Raw genomic sequence first — 20,050 nt, forward strand, 5'->3', positions numbered from 1 at the left:
ATGTTACAGACAAGAGTCCTAAACATTTTTCAATGTAACAAATGGGGCATTGGGGAGAAATATTTTCTGTCTTTTACATCTTTAATATATAATCGTATTAGGTAACCCTTTTTTCCCCTTTATGTATTTCCTTTATACTGTTTCTTTGTTTTTTTCAAAATTATTTATATACACACACACACACGGCAGCATGAGTTTCCAGAAGGGCCTTACTTGAGTACACTACAAGGGCTTTACCACTGAAAGATCTGAGAGAGAGGTTTGTCAAAGCCCTATATTTTCTATTATTTGTTATTCTACCAATGCTCTATATTTAAATATTTGTTACTTTGAATTCAATAGCTTTCAGATGAAATAGATATATAATTAATTCAGTAATTAACTGTCAAATCATTAGCATTCTCACTAGTTGCAAAGGCTACTGGTCAGGCGACAGACGAATAAAGCTGAGTTAGAGAGGAAGCATAACAATTGAGTAATCTCACCCCTCGCTCTTTCCAGTCTGGGAAAAGTTCCTCCAAGGCACGTGGTTCCAGGCAAGCCCCAGAAAGTATATGTCCACCAAGCTGAGCTGCTTTCTCCACCAGGCACACACGGATTTCTTTGCCATGTTCACTAGCTAATTGTTTGAGTCGAATAGCTGCGGAGAGCCCTGCAGGGCCCGCTCCAACTATAACAACATCTGCTTCTTCAGCAAATCTTTCCATACTCACACCTTTAGCAGAACAGTAAGAAGAAATTATGTGTGGGATGAACAACTGCTATCGAAATCAATAATCTTCCCTCCTTGAAGTCTGATCTGAAGGCCTAAGAGGGCAAATAATACTGTGACAATCCAAGACAAGGTGAATGTAGAATGAAGTGCTTTTTAACTCTGAGCCCTTTAGGGATCACTTACTATCATTTCTTCAGTTAGTGAAGTGACATGGTAGTTAGGACACACAATCTAACCCTAAGCAAAGTTACACCCTTCTAAGACTACTGAAGGCAATAAGTTTAGAAGACCATAACTCTGGTGAGGACTGCACTGCGTGGCACAAAACAGGCATAAATAGCCCGTCCAACACCTTGGACAGAAAGGGCATGTGTACCAGTTAATCAAAGCAATCTCCAAATTTTGGCTTTATTTCCCTGAAATACTTCTGCAGAGAGAAGGATATTAACTCATGGAGCTCAACTTTCTCACCTCCCCGCTCCTGTGACTGCCTGAAACACACACACACCCCATCTCAATCCTAGGGGATTCCCAAGAACAGGACTGGGGAGCACTTCAAGCTGAAACAGGAGGGTGGAGGTGAGAAAGCTGTGCTCTATAAGCTCATATCCTTCGGCCCATGGAAATACTTTAAGGGATCCAAGACATCTTTCTTTTGGTTCTTACTGATATGAAAATAAGCCTGATTTGTATTATTAAAAACACATTTTGGGATCAAGGCTATAGGTTCAGACACAGCTCTTAAGGCTACCAACATTCATTAACAAGGTGTCCAATAATGCATAGTCAATCCAGAAACATTTTCTTTCTCACAGATTTATTTTTACAATTCAGAACCACACTGGCATAGTCTGTAACAGATGTATATCTGCACAGCTCCACCCTCCAAAAATATAGCTAGTCTATCTGCTCATATATAATTATGTTAGCAGCCTTCAAAATAGAAACACAGCTCTACTGCCCAGCCTTTTTGCACCTGACTTTCAGTGGTGGCTCAAGTGGTTAAGACGCTGAACTGCAGGCTGTGGAAGGTCAGTAGGTCAGCAGTTCGAGACCCGGGTGCCGCATGACGGAGTGAGCTCCCGTCTCTAGTTCCAGCTCCTGCCAACCTAGCAGTTCGAAAGCAAGAAATTGCAAGTAGATAAATAGGTACCACTTCGGTGGGAAGGTAACAGCGTTCCGTGCGCCTTGGTGGTTAGTCATGCCAGCCACATGACCACGGAAACGTCTTCGGACAGCGCTGGTTCTTCGGCTTTGAAACGGAGATGAGCACCGCAACCCTAGAGTCGGATTCGACTGGCTTTCGAGCAAGGGAACCTTTACCTTCAGTCACTACTGTGAACGGACAAGCAACTGTTCACAAGACTGGCTATTCTACCGATGCTCTATATTTAAATATTTGTTAACTACGTACCTTCCCATCGTTTGTCTTTATCACGAGTGTGAATGGTATAGTGGGTGGTGATGCGAGGCACAGTGGAAGAAGAAGCCCATCTTGTTGCACATAGAGGCAGGAGGCAATCTTTTTTTGTGGATTTCAAAGCATTTAGGCAACGACACGCTGTTGGATGGAAACAATGTGTTATGAACACTTTTACTTTAGCTCAGTAGCTTTGACAGTGAGGGCAAGAGAATCCTGTTGCTGTATTAGAAAATCTATATGCACAATGCAAAGATTACACGAATGACACACAGTTAATATTTGAAGTCTTAGTGAAAACGGAGCATTAACACTGGCTCCATATCAGTCCCAAGTATTTTTCTTGTCTCTCATCAGGCATGTAATGCTGCATCTATGAGATGATCTAAAAAGCTAAGAACATCTCAGCAAAGCCCACCGCAACCCTTGGCCAATTGATGTCCAGTATTTAAAGCATTCATTTTTAACAAAAAGGAACAAAAGGACTGTGCTGATTGATTGCAGGATCCAGTCCCTCCTCCTAGAAGCTGAACAAGCACATTCCAGATCAAACACAGACCACACCTCTTTACAACAATCTATTACTACTGCCACGTACTTCTGTTGCTTCTATAGGTACATCTATTGCTAGGTACTTCTGAGAATGGGCAGCACTCCTCCCATGAGTAAATAACAGTGCAATCCTACGGAGTCACACACCCCTTACACTCATTGACATCAATGGACTTAGAACAGTGCGACTGTGCTCAGGATTCTACTGTGAGGTTCGCAGAAAAGAACCTCAGGATTTAGGGCCCCTGAGTACTTTTTGAAGGGATCACATTCTCACCTGTCCTGATAGTTTCAGAAGGTAGCCGTGTTGGTCTGCAGCATAAGAGTTAGATTTGAGTCCAGTAGCACCTTAGAGACCAACAAGAGTTTCAGGGTGTAAGCCTTTGAGAGTCAAAGCTCTGTTCATTGAGAGTCTCTGACGAAGGGAAAGCTCCGACGAAGGGAGCTTTGACTCTCGAAAGCTTACACCCTGAAACTCTTGTTGGTCTCTAAGGTGCTACTGGGCTCGAATCTAACTGTTCATCTGTCCAAAGGTGCCTGTGCCACTCTAAACTTGCACACCTAGGACTAAGATGGTCTGCAGAACCTGTACTACAAGCAGACCTGGTCACTATGGGCAGTGCCAGACAGTCATTCAACTGAGAGAAGTCATTCTTTACTCCGGTCTCATTTATCTTCATAGCATTTAGGAGAACAACACACAAACTAGTCAAAGACACACATTCTCTTATTAAGTAGAGAAGCGCAAATCTTTCATAGCTCAAGCATTTGCATGTTATAAATGCTGTCACTCTAAGAGATGTTATATGCATGCTTCATTACACATGCACACTAACAGCAAACACAGCTTGCTCAGATGATTTTCTCTCTTTATATTTTTTAATTCCTTGCCATTAACCCAAACAGTACAGTTTTGACCACGCTTGCCAAATGGAAGCCCCAGAACTTTCCTAGTTTGGCAACCACTTGTATATATTTTCTTCACAGATTCAGGTAGGTAGCTGTGTTGGTCCGAAGCAGCAGGACAAAGTTCGAGTTCAGTGGCACCTTTAAGACCTCTGAGGTGCCACTGGACTCAGACTTTGTATTTTCTTCATGTTGGCTTCCTGGGTCCTGTGCAGAGGTTTCCATACAAGCCCCAGAGAAGAAGCAATATCATGTAACTGGATTGGGAAGAGAATAGTTGGAAGATCTCTGGAGAACTGCAAGCAGGGAACACCTGCTCCTAAAATGAGGAATGTATGCATTTGTATCCATTGAATGCTACACAGCAATTCATGTAATTGTTGTTCGATGACATCATGATGATAAAGTTAGACCTCTTGACTATTAACCACTGCCAAGCAGTACATGGCTAATCAACATTTGATTTTTTTAAAAAAAACTGACCTGTCTCCCTGTCATAATACTATCAATGGGTTCTACGTCATAATTGATCTCTAGGCAACAAACACAGAAAATAAAGTCAAGCTGCTCTATATCTTCAGAATGTCCAGCATTGCTACAACATATTATTGTATTTATTTATTTAGATATCTGTATCCCACTTTTCTCCCTAATGGGGACCCAAAGCAGTTTACATCATCATTCTCCCCTCCTCCATTTTATTCTAACCACCACCCTGAGAGGTATGTTATGCAAAGAGAAAGTGACTAGTCAAAGGCCACCCAGCAAGCTTTATAGTTGAGCGGGGATTTGAATGTGGGTCTCTCAAGTCTTAGTTTGATATTCTATCCACTACACCATGTTGGCTCGGGAGCCAGAATGGTGTATTAAGTACTACATGGGTACAAGAGTCCAGCTATCTTTACTGCATAAAAATTGGCCCTGGAGACTGGGTTACTGAAGGTAGTTTTCTTTTCCTTTAGTGTTCGTTCCAGAATATTTAACGGGCTGGAAAGAAAGACTGATCACCACCACTACCACCACTACCACCATCTGGCACGCAAGGAACCGAGAACTGCACACATCTGCTCTCACCACACACATTTATTATGCGGTTATAAATTAATAACTGTTGTAATTTAATTTTGTTGCATGGAAGTTGTTATGGTTGAAATGCAGTTTGTATAGTAAGTAAGTAAACAAATATGCCATGCTATATGTGCTTGGACTGTTGCTGGTTATTTCCTATTCACAGTCTGTAGCCACTCACTAGTTGAATTGCTCCTTAAAGCCAGTGTTACTTCATGACTTGTAGAAGCCACATTCACAATTATCATCAACTGAGAGCCATAGTAACTTCCATTCCTACCATGAGGTCTGCACTTACAGGGAGGCTCTCAGCTAACCTGCTCTGCCAGCAGCTGAAACTACCTTGAAACCACAAGCCCTACTGATCAAGGGCCTTGCCCACTTTCCTGAAACATGGTGCAGATGCTCAGAAGAGCCACAGGAGGCATATTAAAAAGCCATATGTGGCTCCCAAGCCACTGAAACACTGCCTTAAGCCACAGCCTAATTTTCTGGCCATTGTGTGGATGAAAGATAGTAAGAGACATAGGCTGTGATCACACACACTAAATAATCCACTTTCAAATTGGATTTTGCCACTTCACACAGTAAAAATGCAGTTGGAAAGTGCATTGAAATTGGATTGAAAGTGGATTATTTAGTGTGTGTGACCGCAGCCATAGACTGTATCGGCCCAGCTAGAACAAGATCTCCCTTCTATTTGGCATTTTTGAATCCATCTCTCTTAATTTTTATTATATATTAAAAGATTATTCTTTGTTGACACAGGTATGCTATTATTACACAGGTAGTATTGTCACAAGTATGCTGTTATTATAACCTATAGAGATGCAGGCCTCTGGCCTCCATGCCACAAATATACTGATGGTTGTTCAAACAAATCTGTTTTGTAAGAGATCTCCCAAGCCAACAACCTTTGCCCTAATTTTACTTCTCACCAGCAGAGGGAGAAGAGTCTAGAAGAGGAAACCTTCAACATGCATCAGCATGAAGGAAAGAAATGCCCATGGGGCTGGTATTCAGTCCATCCCAAGTCTATTCTCTGATTGAGGAAGAATTTTATTTCCATTTCCTTCACTGACATCTTCAAACATTTGAACTTTGTTTGCATGGCCTAAGGTCAGAGCCCCCCTCCATTCTTCCTAGTCCAAACCAAATCATGACAAGTCTTCCTGGATCCACAGGGAGGGTTTTGCTCAGACAACAGAGCTGTTTTTGACACTCCCTGTTGTACACTGCAGAGTCTCTCGGTTACTACTATCCAGAACACAGCCGGGAGAAAGCCCCATCCAACTCAGCGAGGCTTACTGCGGAGCTAACACCTTTAGAGTTGCAATGCACCTAGATGTGGTCCACTAAGAAAGGCCAGGCTCAAGCTGAGGGACCACCAGCCGCCGGGGGTTCAAGAGTGGGAGCCAGACGAACCACCTGCAGGCAAGTTAGTAAAGGGGGCATGGAAGGGAGACAGACCCCTTTCTCCGATCTTCTTCCAAGGGGACTTTGGCTATCGCAGCTGGTTCGCAACGCAGAATTTACCTTGACGGGAAACTTGGCAGGCAGGGAACAGCATCGCTCTCGGGCACAAAAAGCGGAGTGTCAAGAAGGCACAAGGCTGAGGAGGGTCTCCCTTACTCGCTGAAGGGGGCCTGCTTGGTCAGTCACGCGCGTGCGCAGCTCCCTTTCCTTTGCCCCCTGGCTGTTCACACGGAGGGCTCCATATTCTTCCACTTCCCAACCAGCAGCAAACTCACTCCCGCCCACAAACTTCACGTTCGGAGTTATGACGGCTCTCCAGTCCCGCTGGGAAATGGGGTGTGCCTAGGGGGGAATGAAACCTCGTAAAAACTACAGTTCCCATCATGCTCTCGGCTAAGGGCTTCGGCACGCGCAGCTTTACTCGTTAGGTACGGCGACGTATGGGGCGAAGAGCATGCTGGGAGGAATAGTTTGCCTGCGTCGAGGTCGAGTCCGAGAGAGGGCGAGCCGTATACTATGGTAAATCCTGATGAGCGCTTCCGTCTAAAATTGAACCTGATTTCCCCTCTACTTGTCCATGTCAGAGTATACGATTTTCACCATGGTTACCAAAACGATGTAGCGTGGAGAAGCCATAAACTTTTTTTTTTTAAACTATTGCTCTCCTCTTCGTACAAGAGGCATTCTCAGTGTTCATGTCGGCTTCTAGTTTGTAACGAAAAATGTCAGAGTATACGATTTTCACCAAGGTTACCAAAACAATGTAGCGTGGAGAGTCCATAAACGGTTTTTTTTTTTATTAAAAAAACAAAACTATTGCTCTCCTCTTATTACAAGAGGCATTCTCAGGGTTCATGTCGGCTTCTAGTTTGTAACGAAAGCTCAGGTTGTGTGTTCCTTTTTCCAAGTCTAATCAGAGCTGAACTTGCCAAGGGAAGAGTAGAAGAAGGACGCTAAATCTACAACCGTGAATGTCAGTTCAGAAGTACCCCCCTGGCCTGAGGCTAGCTCCTATTTGAAAGTAGATTTGGGTTAGCTGTGTTAGTGCAGAAAGCTCACACCCTGCCACGAAGTTTTCTTTAAGGCACTTCTGGACTCGTGTTCTTATCCCTTTATTCTAATTGGAAACTTCGACTCGCACCCGAGGGGCGATTGGTTGAATTGGAAGGAGGCTCCCTTTGAGGGGCGGTTCCATACGCCAGGCAGGTGTGTCGATGCGTTGCACGTAGGTACGGCCAGGCAGCCAATAGCAAGGGGGCCGCGGTTGGACCGGAGTGAGTGGCGGTCAGTCGTTAAGGCGGCAGATCGGAATCTCTCGTGCTTTACTAGCGTGAATTTATCTGTATGGGTTGCTGTCTCGGTGGTTGTTTTACACATGACGTAAAGGCTCTGAGGGGGCTTTCATTTCCCTCTGTATGCCTAATTGTTTCCCAGTAACCCTGAAGGACTGGTCTTCCTGGTTTACATAAATAAAGTATGAGCTGTAATCACTCTACAGTGCAGAGCATGGATCCTGTGGAAGCCACTGCGCCTGGCATGGCTCCCGGCACTGCAACTTGCACCTCGCTTTGTTTACAAGTCATGGCTGTTGCTTAGGGTTGCCAAGTCGTGGCGGGGGATCGTAAGTTTTCACAGAATCCTTGCCACGGGGACAGCAAGACGCATTGCACCCGCCGTCTGACGCTACACGTCGCTCTGGCAACAGGGCTCCAAACAGCCCCGTTGCCAGAGCGACGCATAGCGTCATGTCCTGGTGAAAGCGGTGCAACGCTTCTCGCCGTCCCGTGGCAAGGATTCTGCAAAGACATGCAGATCCCCTGCCGAGATTTGGCAGGCCTACTGCTGCTCCAGGACACCTCGAGGTCTTTGACCCCACACACCCCGAGTTCTGGGAATTGTGGGTAGACCAGTTATCCTGCTACTTCACCTACCACAAGGTCACCGATGCCAGCAAGAAATGGGCGATGCTCCTCAGCACATATGGGGTGGCCACCATTCACCTTGCCAAAAGCCTCCTGGCGCCCAAGATGCTCCTGGACAACACATATGATGAGATCGTTGTGGCCTTGATGAAGTACTATGCACCAAAACCCACAACGATGGCCAAGCGCATGGACTTCCAGGCGTGCCTCCAACAGCCCAGCGAGACGGCCGCTGCCTTCATGGCCGGCCTCCGACAACACACAATGGATTGTGGGTACACGAAGGTGGAGGAGAACGTCCTGACGCAATTTGTTTGGGGTCTGTGGGACACGAAACTCCGGCGCAAACTGGTAGGCACCACCGACCTCAAGATAGAGGGAGCCCTCCAGATGGCCACTGCGTATGAGGGCTCACACCGGGACTGGCCGCCATCGGCATCGCACCACGTGCTACCCGCTGCAGTGTCCTACAACTCGGATGAAGATGAGGCCCTACAGGTTTGCCAACCCAGCCACTGGAAGACCCAACTCCAGGCCGGGGCCACCACTCCGCGACGAACACAAACATTCCAAGCGTCCTGTGCCAGCTGCGAGGACCCACACGAGCGCAAAATGTGCCACTTCCAGGACACCGTCTGCCGATCGTGTGAAAAACAGGGCCACATCGCCCACGCCTGCCGATCCCGTGGAAATCGGACAGCAATGTCCACTCACCAGGAGGACCTGGATCTGCACACGTTGTCCATCAACCAGCACCAGGTACTGAATTGGCCCCCTGATGCCCCGAATAAGATGCATGTCACGGTATTAATCGAGGGGGTCCCCCGTCGCATGGAACTAGACACAGGCTTCTTCTTTTCCATTATCTCGGCGGAGACTCTACAGAGACTCTGCCCTTGGGGGGGACCACTCCTGGAAAAGCCACGGGGTTTGTCTCTGTGGGACTTAAAAAAAAAACCTGTGGCTATCAAGGGCTGGGGCAGGTTCAAGGTCCAATTCAGAGACTTTGACGGCCCTTTAGAATTGGTGGTGGTGGAAGGGAAGCTCACTAGCCTGTTGGGACTTGCGTGGTTTGAGCCCCTGGGTTTTGCGGTGATGGGCGTCCACTCTGTACAACCGCAGGACTTTAACACGGTCTGCGGGGAGTTCCTGGAGGTGTTTGACGGCACACTGGGCCAATACTCCGGGCCCCCAGTCTCCCTGGACCTTGACCCTGCGGTGCGGCCGATCTGGATGAAGGCCAGGCGGCCCCTGTTAGCACTGCGGCCCAAGATAGAAGCCAAACTGGACCACCTGTTTGAGCAGGGGGTGTTAGACCAGTGCCACCCGCCGGCTGGGAAACACCCATCGTCACCTCGTTAAGGTTGAACGGGGACATTCACATTTGTGCGGACTATAAGTGCACTATTATTAAGGCACTTCAAAACCATGCATACCCGGTACCGGTGGTCAGCCAAGTCTTGGCGTCCTTGGCGGGAGCAAGGGTGTTCGGCAAGCTGGATTTGGCCCAGGCATATCAGCAGCTGCCGGTCGATGATGTCTCAGCCAAGGCTCAAACTATAGTAACTCACAGGAGGGCTTTCAAGGTCTGGCGCCTGCAATGTGGCGCTGGGGATTTTCCAAAATCTGATGGATTGTCTCCTTAAAGGGATCCCGGGAGTCCAGCCGTTCTTCGATGACGTTTTAGTCGCAGCTCCAGACTCCATGCACGACAAGTAAAATGGATGTGAATTAAAACAAGGACACAAATAAAGGGGGGAAATTGCAACAACCTAACCCAGGGGTGTCAAACATGCAGCCCCAGGGGCCGAATCAGGCCTCTGGAGGTCTTCTGTCAGGCCCGCAGTGGAACCGGCTGGCTTCTGCTGCTTCTTCCAGTTCTGCTGCTGCTGCATCATCGTAGGTTTGCGTTTACAGATACACGCCTGAACAGCATACTCAAGATTGAAACAGCACAGACATTTTGATGCAATAACTCAGAGCAAGAGGTGTCAGTTATCACACACTGTTGAATGAACAAAATATTGCAAGAGTCCTAATGTTTTAAGCATGTTTTTATTTTAACTAAAAAAAAACCCTTTGTGTTTGTGTCCTTTAAAAAGTTTATGTCTCTGCTACCTGGCATTACATTTTATGACATGCATGGCTCGGCCCAACAAGGTCTCATTTATGTCAGATCTGGCCCTCATAAGAAATGAGTTCAACACCCCTGACCTAACCAGTCATGAAAACTCATAAGAAATGAGTTCGACACCCCTGACCTAACCAGTCACGAAAAATGAAGATGAGCAGCAAAGCAAATAACACACACACATACAAGTAGATATTCCAAACTGGCAGGTGGACAGTATCAGCCAAGCAAACAAATTTAAAATAACACAGGAACCGGGTTCCCTGTCTAAATAAATAAATTAGCAGATGCAATTGTTCTGCAAACACATCCAACAGTGCTCAAGAGTTATACATTGGAAAACTGAATGAAAATTATGTCTCATTTTGCTCTCTGTGGACGCACGTGGTCTGCAGCTGAAGATAACTTGTTTCTGGAGGGGGGTTTCAAGGAATACATTTTTTATAAAATCCTGGGAAGCCTAATGATCTGATTTAATTAGTATGGAGTTTCACTGGACAGCATGTGGTGAACAAACCGGAACTTGAAACTTTACTGGTTTTGCGTAACTGACATGTCGATTTTATTATACCATCTACCTAAAGAAACATTCAATTTTCAGGAGAAAAGCCATGCTTGGTCTCTTTTTTGCACTAACATTGCAATGTTCCACAGAGTAATATCCATCAAGGTCTATTGGCATCAAAGTGTAACTTGTTTTAGGAGTGCGCTGTAAGTTACATCGAGAGCCAGTTTGGTGCAGTGGTTAAGTGTGTGGACTCTAATCTGGGAGAACCAGGTTTGATTCCCCACTCCTCCGCTTGCACCTGCTGATGTGACCTTGGGTCAGTCACAAGCTCTGGCACAGCTGTCCTTGAAAAAGAGCAGTTTGTGTCAGAGTTCTCTCAGCCCCACCCACCTCACAGGGTGTCTGTTGTGGGGAGGGGAAGGGAAAGGAGTTTGTAAGCCGCTCTGAGACACCTTTGGGTAGTGAAGGGCGGGATATAAATCCAATCCTTCTTCTAACATTTTGTCCAATATAAATGTGCAAATGTACAAGTCAGGAATGGCAGATAGAGTGTCCTTTCTGGAGCATTTCAAATTAAGTAGTCAATGTTGCTGGCTGATTTTCGGATACTGACTGCAGAGCGTCTTGAATGGGGTTTTTCTGAAGTTTTCCAATAGATGCCAAGGTTTGTTTGAAAATAATAGAGCTCTGGATTCAGAATTCTGTTGGAAGGCTAGTATTGCCTCACTGGGTTTACAAGTACTGTTCTTCATCAACCAAGCAGCTGGATACATTGAAGTGGATAAGCAATATCAGTAGGTTTAATTCATTGGTGTTTTGCAATTTGCGGAATAAATAAAAACCTATTAGATACACTACAGCTTTTGTAATATTAAAAATGGCATGCCTTTCAGAGTTTCAGTAACTGAGCCTGTTATCTGTATGTACTTTGTGCACTTATTCTTCTGTGAGGAAGGAACAGATACCCTTGCTAATGAGGGTGCATTTTTCAAAGTGCTGTATGAGTATCATGCACTAAATGAAGATTTTCCTTTTATTAAACATGACATTATTCAATTCCATCCTATCATCTTACCAGACTTTCAGGAAATGTCCACAATTACTCACATTGTATCTAAATATGGTAATGTTCATTTCCAGTTGGAAGTAAAGGCATTACACTATCATTTTATTCTTGGATAGTCTGCATTGTAAGCTATATCATGTACTTACAGTTCACAAGTGCTCAAAAGGAATTCATGTATGAATAATTAAATGCACTTAATGCACCTGTTAAAAAATCTTCATTATGTTGTATGTTAGTTTGCTATTCACCCTCTGCCTATATGTATGGACTATTAACTTCCATTTCAGTGTAGCTGAGGAAGTGTGTGCACGTGCACATGAAAGCTCATACCGAATAAAACTTTGTTGGTCTTAAAGGTGCCACTGGACTCAAACGTTGTTGTAAATGCACTTATGTTTTCCATGAATCAGGTAAAATTAAAAGAAAATAGAATTTGAAAAACAAGTTGAATGAAAGCAAAACAGCTTTGTTTTTGCTCTGCCACCTGCAAGTGTTTTAACAGTGCAATCCTGTACAGAGTTACACCCTTCTATATCCATTGAAGTCAGTTATAACTTTAGAGTTGCACTGTAAATACACTAACAGAGCAATGCTAAACAGAATTACACCTCTTAGCCAGTTCACTACAGTGGATTTTGACATAATTCTGTTTCAGATTGCACTGCAATCCACTTTGTGGTTTGATCTTCTAAAGATAACCCTATAGCTTCCTGCAGAGATGGATGATTTTGAAAGAGTGAAGCATAGGTCAATAGTCAATTCAGTTTAATCATCAAACTGTTGATCTGTCAGATTATTTTTTTAAAAGGAAGGCATTATTATATGATGGTTTCTCAGGCTATACAACATACTAGTAGACACTGACTACTGGGTAACGGTTCTTTTTATAGCCTGGAGTTCAGGATATTGCAGAAATCTGTAAACATTAAAGTGCAAGTCACACCACTTTCCATTAAGTCAAGTTCAGTCATTTATAAAACCTTTCTTAAATTTAAAAAAAAACATTGATCATCAGGTTGCTATGTTGATATGGTTCTTCATGCTGCAACTGTAAAGTCAAATAGAACATTACTGGTTTTTTTCATATAAAAACACCAGGTTGTATACAAAGAAATATGACAGGAGTTGTGCTTATTGGATTTCCCAGTTTTTCCTCTCTCCTGTAGCCCCTACTGTACCCAAAAAGCTGCTCTGGAGAGTTGGGGGACCCTCTAGAGTCTAGAACAATGTGTGCTATGGTGCTGCAGATAAAGGTGGGAACCAGGGACCACAAAGCCTTTCTGCCAGCCCTTTACGTCCCATTCACAGTGCTGCATGACTAGATATTTTGTTTGCAGTCCATTGAAACAACGCTGTTCTGTTTGTAAACATTCAGTAATCGGTCCTTTCAGCTTGTCTGTATTTCAGTCACAAAGACAAACATTTCAGAAAAATACTGCCAAAGATTTAGGAATACACCCTAATTTTCCGTTATCATAAACCTCGCAAATTAAAAATTTGTCAAAATGCAAAACAGTTTTTGGGCAGGTGTGAATACTTTGATTTCCCCTCACCCTCAAATAATAATAAACTGTCATATTTAACCCCCTCCCCAGCTTTTATGGCCAATACTCCCTTTTTTCATAGATGTATCCAGTGGTAAGTCAATGTTGTATTTTGTTATGCTTAAGAGTTGCCACATTTTGAATGGGGGGGGGAGGATGTTGCTTCACTTTGTAAGTGGCAATAACTCAAGGACAATGATGCTGAATGTGCAAATAGGTCAAAGCAAAACACATGCATTCATTTCATGTGTATGGATTCACTGTTGATGTATGTGTGAGTAATCGATCCTTCTGAAAAGTCTGTATAAAGAGCAGGTTTTGTTAACTCTGGTAAGATCTCTTGTACAGGCCACATTTCTACCCAAATAAATGATGCCCCATACATTTTTTTACTGCTCTTGCTTCCTGAGAATTTCCTTTGCTTGTAGTTGTGCCAAACTTGATGAATCATTTCCTTGAAAGGCCTAGTGGTCAGTGTGTAGAGAAGAGGGTTCAAGGCGCTGTTAATTGGCAATATAAAAATCACTACCCAGGAAGTTATGGAACCTGCAGGGAGAAGAAAAAACAACATTTTATTCAACAATAACCTGTAACACAAGGCATAGTCTATAAATGTGGGTTCTTATTGGCCCAGTGTTAAGTAGGGGGGTTGCCAGCCGCCTGATGGGAGTGGAGGAACCTCCACTATACCAGGCTGTTGCCCACCGCCAGCCAGCTGGCCAGCAGGGAGAAATCCCACCCCCAACTGACCTTTTCGGACCTACTTCCAGTTGGGGGAGGTGACACTGGTTTTTGGCAAAGCTATGTTTTGAAGCCAAATATACCATAGAGTTTTGCCCAAAAACCAGTGGTCCCCCCCCCAACCAGACGTAGGCCCTGTGACGTCCTTGCTTAAAGGGGAAACGGTTTTATCTTTAAGCACTCTCTGAGTACATAAACTTGGTAGTTTTATGCTGCCACCAGGAATTAAAAATTCCAAATCTCTCTCTTTTGGTAGTATGACCTAGGGTCTGGGCACTTCAGAGGACTTTGTAGCCCTGAGGAAGTACTGTACTGATTTCTTGGATAAGTTTAAAACAAAACTGATTTATTTAATAAAGAACAAAATAGCTTTCTGGTTATTTTGAACAGTTGCTGAAGAAAGGAACTTGTAAATATAACTGGCAAAGCTTGGTGCCACAAACAGTCTCTAAAACTCCACTCTGACAGGCTTATACACTCATATATGTAGCCACACAGGCTAGTCTCTTTGTTTTATTCACACTGAATAGAATCAACTATCTTAGTCACACAGACTAAACTGTTGGTCTTATCCACACAGAATTAGACTCAGAATTCCATAGTCACACAGACTATGTTCTCTCTTCAAGCTTCACACACAGAATCCTTCATAACTCTCAGAGTCACACAGACTCTCTTCAAAACACTTCCATACTTGTCTCTCTCATATCACAGAATCGCTTCATAGACACACACACAGAATCCTCTCAGAACATCTCCCACACTCACAGTCATCAGCCAATCAAAATACACGTCTCCCTCTATCACTCTCCTTACAGTACTGTAGTCAAACTAAACATTTAAAGGAACACGGACACCAAAACATGGAATCATTACAGGCCCCAAACTGGAAGCAGGCCTGAAAATGTCTGGGTTCACTTCTAGTCTGCTGAATGGACATTGGGAGACCCTCGCTGGCTAGGTAAGTCAACCTGGCAACCCTAGGGTCGAAATACATGAGCATTCATGTCCTATCACACTTCTAATTAGAACAGAAGAACTTTGCTTGAGTTGGTGATCATATACTTAATTATATCCCAACATACAGTAGAGTAAAGAACATTACTTTTTTCTCTGATTCCATCTCTAGAATAAAATATAGCCATATTCCTGTTGGTGGGTAAGGAAATTCTAGCCTCAGAGTTGTCAACCAAAAACTGGAGAATGTGACAGAATTATTAAAAGAAATTAAGGCAATACCTGGAATTTCTACATGAAGTAAGGAAAGCAATTTTAGTATAAATATAGGAATCCAACACAGTGCATCAGTAAATACGATGAAAAAAAACCGTTTGGCAAGGGTCATCTCTTTCTTCACATGATTCCGGATTTCAGTAGCAGTAATGGCTGTTTGATGAACACTGTAAAACATGCTTCCATAGGAGAACACGATGATGATGAACGCTATCAAGTTAACACCTGTATCAAAAGACAAGGTATGTTGATATTTCATTTAGATGCCTGCTGTCTCAGGCCACAATATAAACCTGCATCAGTATTAAAACAGGTTACAGGTATTTATTTTACTTTTTTAACATTATTGTCTGCTTTTTCACTGAGACTCAGATGGATTATGCAGTATAAGACAATACAACCAACAGGATGTCACATCCAATAAACAATGAAAAGAATTTGGTTTGCAGAAATATGAAACGAAGCAGACTACTGAAACAAAACATAACCATTAATATGACATGTTAAACAATGCAGAAATTACATAGAAGTAACCTGGATTCGAAGCAGACTACTGAAACAAAACATAACCTTTAATATGACATGTTAAACTGCAGAAATTACATAGAAGTACCCTACTTACAGCAACAGACACCTGGATACCGTTTCTGCACTGGCTTAGGCACTGTTTCTAAGAGGTTATTTCACCTCTGTGCCCATTTGTGCTCTCTTGTCCTACACTGCCCATACCAGAGTCCCCTGGATCACTGCTTTTAGGGCTCTCCCCAGCATCTGGACCTGCCCCCTTGACTGAATACCACTCTTCTATGCCATCCTAAGCCCTCCACAGCTGTAAGGGAAAGACTTCTCCCCCAGTAGTAGCAGCTATAGTCAACTAGCCTCTCCCGACAGTGTGAGTCCCCAGCTACATCTGGCCCAAAGCTGTACTGGTTGTTTCACCTGGTCTTTGTGAGTGGTCCTCAGCCCCTTTCCCAATCAATGCCTCCCATTCTTCCAGCCTTTTCTTGCTGTCTCCTGGTCTGGAGGTAGCAGGCCGTGACCCCTCCTGGCCACAGTAAAATACAAGTAAAACCATGCTATCCCTTTATGCGTATTATGCAGGAAACAGAGATTCAAAGCATATCCTGAATATCCAAACATAGTATCCAAACTTGTTAGTTGGGAAACAGGTTCTTTATAGATATTTCTTAGTGTTGGTACACCTCAGTCAATATCCATACATAGGTAATCAGTTTATTTTTCAGTTATAAATTAGGGTGAATATGGAATGTACTTACCTAGAAAAATTACAACAGAATAGATTTGACCTCCAGTGCTTTCTGATTGCTCAGAGTGAAGCGGGAAACAGACACCATTAGTGCCATAGTAATTTTGGAAAAAGTCCTTATTGCTCAGTGGAATGAAAGCAACTACAAATCCTATAATCCAGATGAGAAACAGAATGGCAAGTGTCCTGTACCTTCCTCGCTTCAAGCATCTAAAGGGATAAACTATGCGGATGTATTTTTCCAGAGTCAGATAGGTTAATAATAAAACTGACACCTCTGTGGACAAAATGGCCAAAGATCCCACCAGCTGACACTGAATACTGTCCATCCATAACTGAGCATGTCTATTGTATTCCCCACGATATTTCAGGTCAAAGGCTCCAATTACAAGTAAGTATATACCCATAAGGCAGTCTGCACCTACAAAGAAAATGACATAATAGTTCATAGGAGGCATAGATAGATGACAGATGATGATGATGATGATAGATGGATGGATGGATGGATAGATAGACAGACAGACAGATGGATAAATGGATGGATAGATTAGATAAAATAGATAGATTAGATTACTTAGATAGATAGAGATATAACATGACTCAGTCTTTGTAGTAAAATTTCTCAGATATGCTACTAGAAGAAGAAGAGTTGGCTTTTATACCCCACATTCCACTACCCGAAGGATTCTCAGAGTGGCTTACAATTGCCTTACCTTCCCCTCCCCACAACAGATACCCTGTGAGGTAGGTGGGGCTGAAAGACCTCTGAGAAAACTGTGACTGATCCAAGATCACCCAGCTGGCTTCATGTGGAGGAGTGAAGAATCAAACCCGGTTCTCCAGATTAGAGTCCGCTGCTCTTAACCACTACACCAAGCTGGCTCCTTGGAAACAAAATATGTCTTCCCTCTTTTAGCTAATTTGGAACCCTGCACATAATTTCCTGTTTCTATACTAACATGACTGATTCAAAACCATAATACTTTGCATAGAAATATTTTCATGTTCCATATGGTGGGACCTTCCTCTGACCTGCAAGTAATGGAACTACTTTAATGTAAGGGGACTACTTTAATGTAAGGGGAATACTCACAGCAGAGAGACACTATTGACATGGCATGGAGTTTGTTCTCTGATCGAATGTAAGGCCTCGTGCAGATGACAAAGATGTTTCCAAAGCAAGTGACCACAGACACAACCCAGACAAATACTCTCTGTATGACACTGGCCAACAAGTTCTCAAAGGAAGAAATTCCATCAGTATTTGGTTTACAGCTGCGTACATGAGGGGCATATCCACAATACTGGAATTTTTTAAAATATCTGAGAAAGAAGAAAAAGGGAGGTTGAACATCAAACCAGTGTGCATGAAGTTCTGTTCTTTTTATTTTCTAAAAAACCCTATTTTTTGTAAGATTTCAGTTTTTTTTTTTTGCCAGCCTGGAGTGTTTTTCAGATTTGTAGAAAGATCTGTCTTGTCTGTTTATGGCTCCAGGCTCTGGATTTAAGTATCCACAGATTTAACTACACTGAGAATGAGCTATATTGATGTATATATGATGTAAAATAGCTATTTATATATGATACTTACATATGGGACAGATTTCTAAGTGGGCTGAATATTCTTCTCTGGATAGTTGTAATTTCAATGCCCTCTAGGCTACTATAAACATTGAAAAAAAGAGTTTTAAGTATCATCAGTATGTGAAGTCATATACACAAGAAAAGTGATTGAAAAAACTTCATGTAAAGTAGATTCTTTGATGGCATAATTTATGCATCTTTCATATTTATTACATGGACCCACTAAAAATGGTCACATAAAATCCTCTGAATACACCAAGCATGATCTTTCAGCACTGCCCAATTCACACTGAAGTTTGTGTTGTAAAAGAAATTTGACTTAATGAGTTTTCAGATAGAACAAGAGGGGACCTGCAACAAAATGTTGCATAATGTGTTGTGGTTTGTTTTATATCCCAATAAGGCCAAGGGATATGGAAGACATTAAGGGGGCATCACAGGGCATCTCCCGCAGACTGCAGGGGGTGGGAATTACCGGGCACAGCAGTAAAATGTTCAAAGCAACCCCGTGCATCAGAGACCACTGCAGCTGGTATTACCACCCTGGCATTTAAAAGGTTAAGTGTGATAATAGTGAGAGGGGAAGGAAGGAGGGGGGCTTGCAGAAGTGGGGGCACCCAAAAACATGCAGGGAGGTAGTATTCTCCCTCTTTTGCTTCTTTCCCCCTCCCCTTCTTTCTCTTTCTCTCTGCCACCAAGGTAGGGTTGCCAGCTCCACGTTGGGAAACACCTGGAGATTTGGCGGGTGGGATTTGGAGAGGGGAGGGACCTCAGCAGGACATAAGGCCACAGAGTCCACCCTCCAAAGTAGCCATGTTCTCCAGGAGAACTCATCTTGGTTGTCTGGAGATCTCCAGGTGCCACCTGGAGATTGGCAACCCTATCCCCAAGCCTAAATATTAAAACTCTCTGTCTCTGTCTCTCTCTCTCTCTCTCTCTCTCTCACACACACACACATTTTCTCTTCCTGACACACGTCTGCTGCTTCAGATATTCTGGAGAGCAGCAGAAGTCACCACCACAGTCAGAAAAGGCTGCTCACATCACATCCCCCTCCCCCCACCGGAGGGCTAGTTCTTATAGTGACTGCCCAGGCTTCTCCATCTCCCTGCTTCTCCTGCAAGGCGTGGGAGGGCAGGACACAATTTGAACAGCTTCAAAGCAAAGCAGGCAGAGCAGGCAAGCTCGCTGAGTGTGTGAGGTGGGGAAACAGGAGAGGGAGGGGGGAGAGAGAGAGAGAGAGAGAGAGAGAGCGCAAATGGCAACTTTATCAGGCAACTGCTTGTCAGGAAGGCTAGGCAGGCAGCCGGCACAGGACTGGGACTGGGGGACGCTCTTGCTCTGCAGTCCTGGACTGCAGCTGGACAGAAGATGGGGTCTCAGAGCCTGTGGGCACTCTGAAATTGCAGAAGCCAGCCTCTCCTGTCCTCCCTCCAACCCAGATTCTCTCCCCCTCCTCCCTCAGGTCTGCATTTCTTCATTTCCCTGCTTCTGCTCCCCCCCCACAACTCCTGAGACGCAGGATTTCTGTGGTATTGAGAACCATGAAGGGGGGGGGGCTCTTCTTTCTCTAGACAGTTTCTGCTGCCAGGTGGCTGTAACCGCCAGCGTTCTTTGCAGGGCTTGTGCAGCTCCCTTGGGCTCCTGAGTGTTCTACTGGGGATCTGTCTGTAAAGAATGTCGTGTAACTTTTGGGGGGGATTTAAATATCCCTTGTATACTTTTTAAAGCATGTAATATTTTTCTGCACAACTGGAGCGTGCTCCAAGTGTACTGAAAGATCTCCTTGCCCCCTGTGTGCCCCAGATTTGCGGGAATAAGTATCCGCACACAGGGGGTGCCTTCACTATTAGATATATAGATAACTCTGTTCAGGTTTCCACTGTAATCTTCATATGCTTCAATTGCCCTCTGTGA

General features: G+C 44.0%; 2 protein-coding genes across 2 annotated transcripts in view; both read right to left on the bottom strand.

Moving 5' to 3' along the window:
• ETFDH (electron transfer flavoprotein dehydrogenase) overlaps positions 1–6,458 on the bottom strand; it is a 32,370-nt gene extending 25,912 nt beyond the window's left edge. Inside the window, exons 1-3 of the mRNA XM_015424760.1 lie at positions 6,198–6,458; positions 2,130–2,276; positions 486–715 (exon numbers count right to left, since the gene is read on the bottom strand). Of these exons, the coding sequence (XP_015280246.1) occupies positions 486–715; positions 2,130–2,276; positions 6,198–6,231 (411 nt within the window). The 5' untranslated portion in view covers positions 6,232–6,458. The remainder of the gene's footprint in view (positions 1–485; positions 716–2,129; positions 2,277–6,197) is intronic.
• Positions 6,459–13,546: 7,088 nt separating this feature from the next.
• The window catches only part of RXFP1 (relaxin/insulin-like family peptide receptor 1), a 42,048-nt gene continuing 35,544 nt past the window's right edge, over positions 13,547–20,050 (bottom strand). The window contains exons 16-20 of the mRNA XM_015424756.1: positions 18,141–18,212; positions 17,643–17,872; positions 16,560–16,970; positions 15,289–15,507; positions 13,547–13,854 (exon numbers count right to left, since the gene is read on the bottom strand). Coding sequence (XP_015280242.1) covers positions 13,547–13,854; positions 15,289–15,507; positions 16,560–16,970; positions 17,643–17,872; positions 18,141–18,212 — 1,240 coding nt within the window. The remainder of the gene's footprint in view (positions 13,855–15,288; positions 15,508–16,559; positions 16,971–17,642; positions 17,873–18,140; positions 18,213–20,050) is intronic.

The sequence above is a fragment of the Gekko japonicus genome, unplaced genomic scaffold, assembly GCF_001447785.1.
Source record: "Gekko japonicus isolate JY-2015 unplaced genomic scaffold, Gekko_japonicus_V1.1 scaffold827, whole genome shotgun sequence".
In the NCBI taxonomy this organism is placed as follows: domain Eukaryota; kingdom Metazoa; phylum Chordata; class Lepidosauria; order Squamata; family Gekkonidae; genus Gekko; species Gekko japonicus.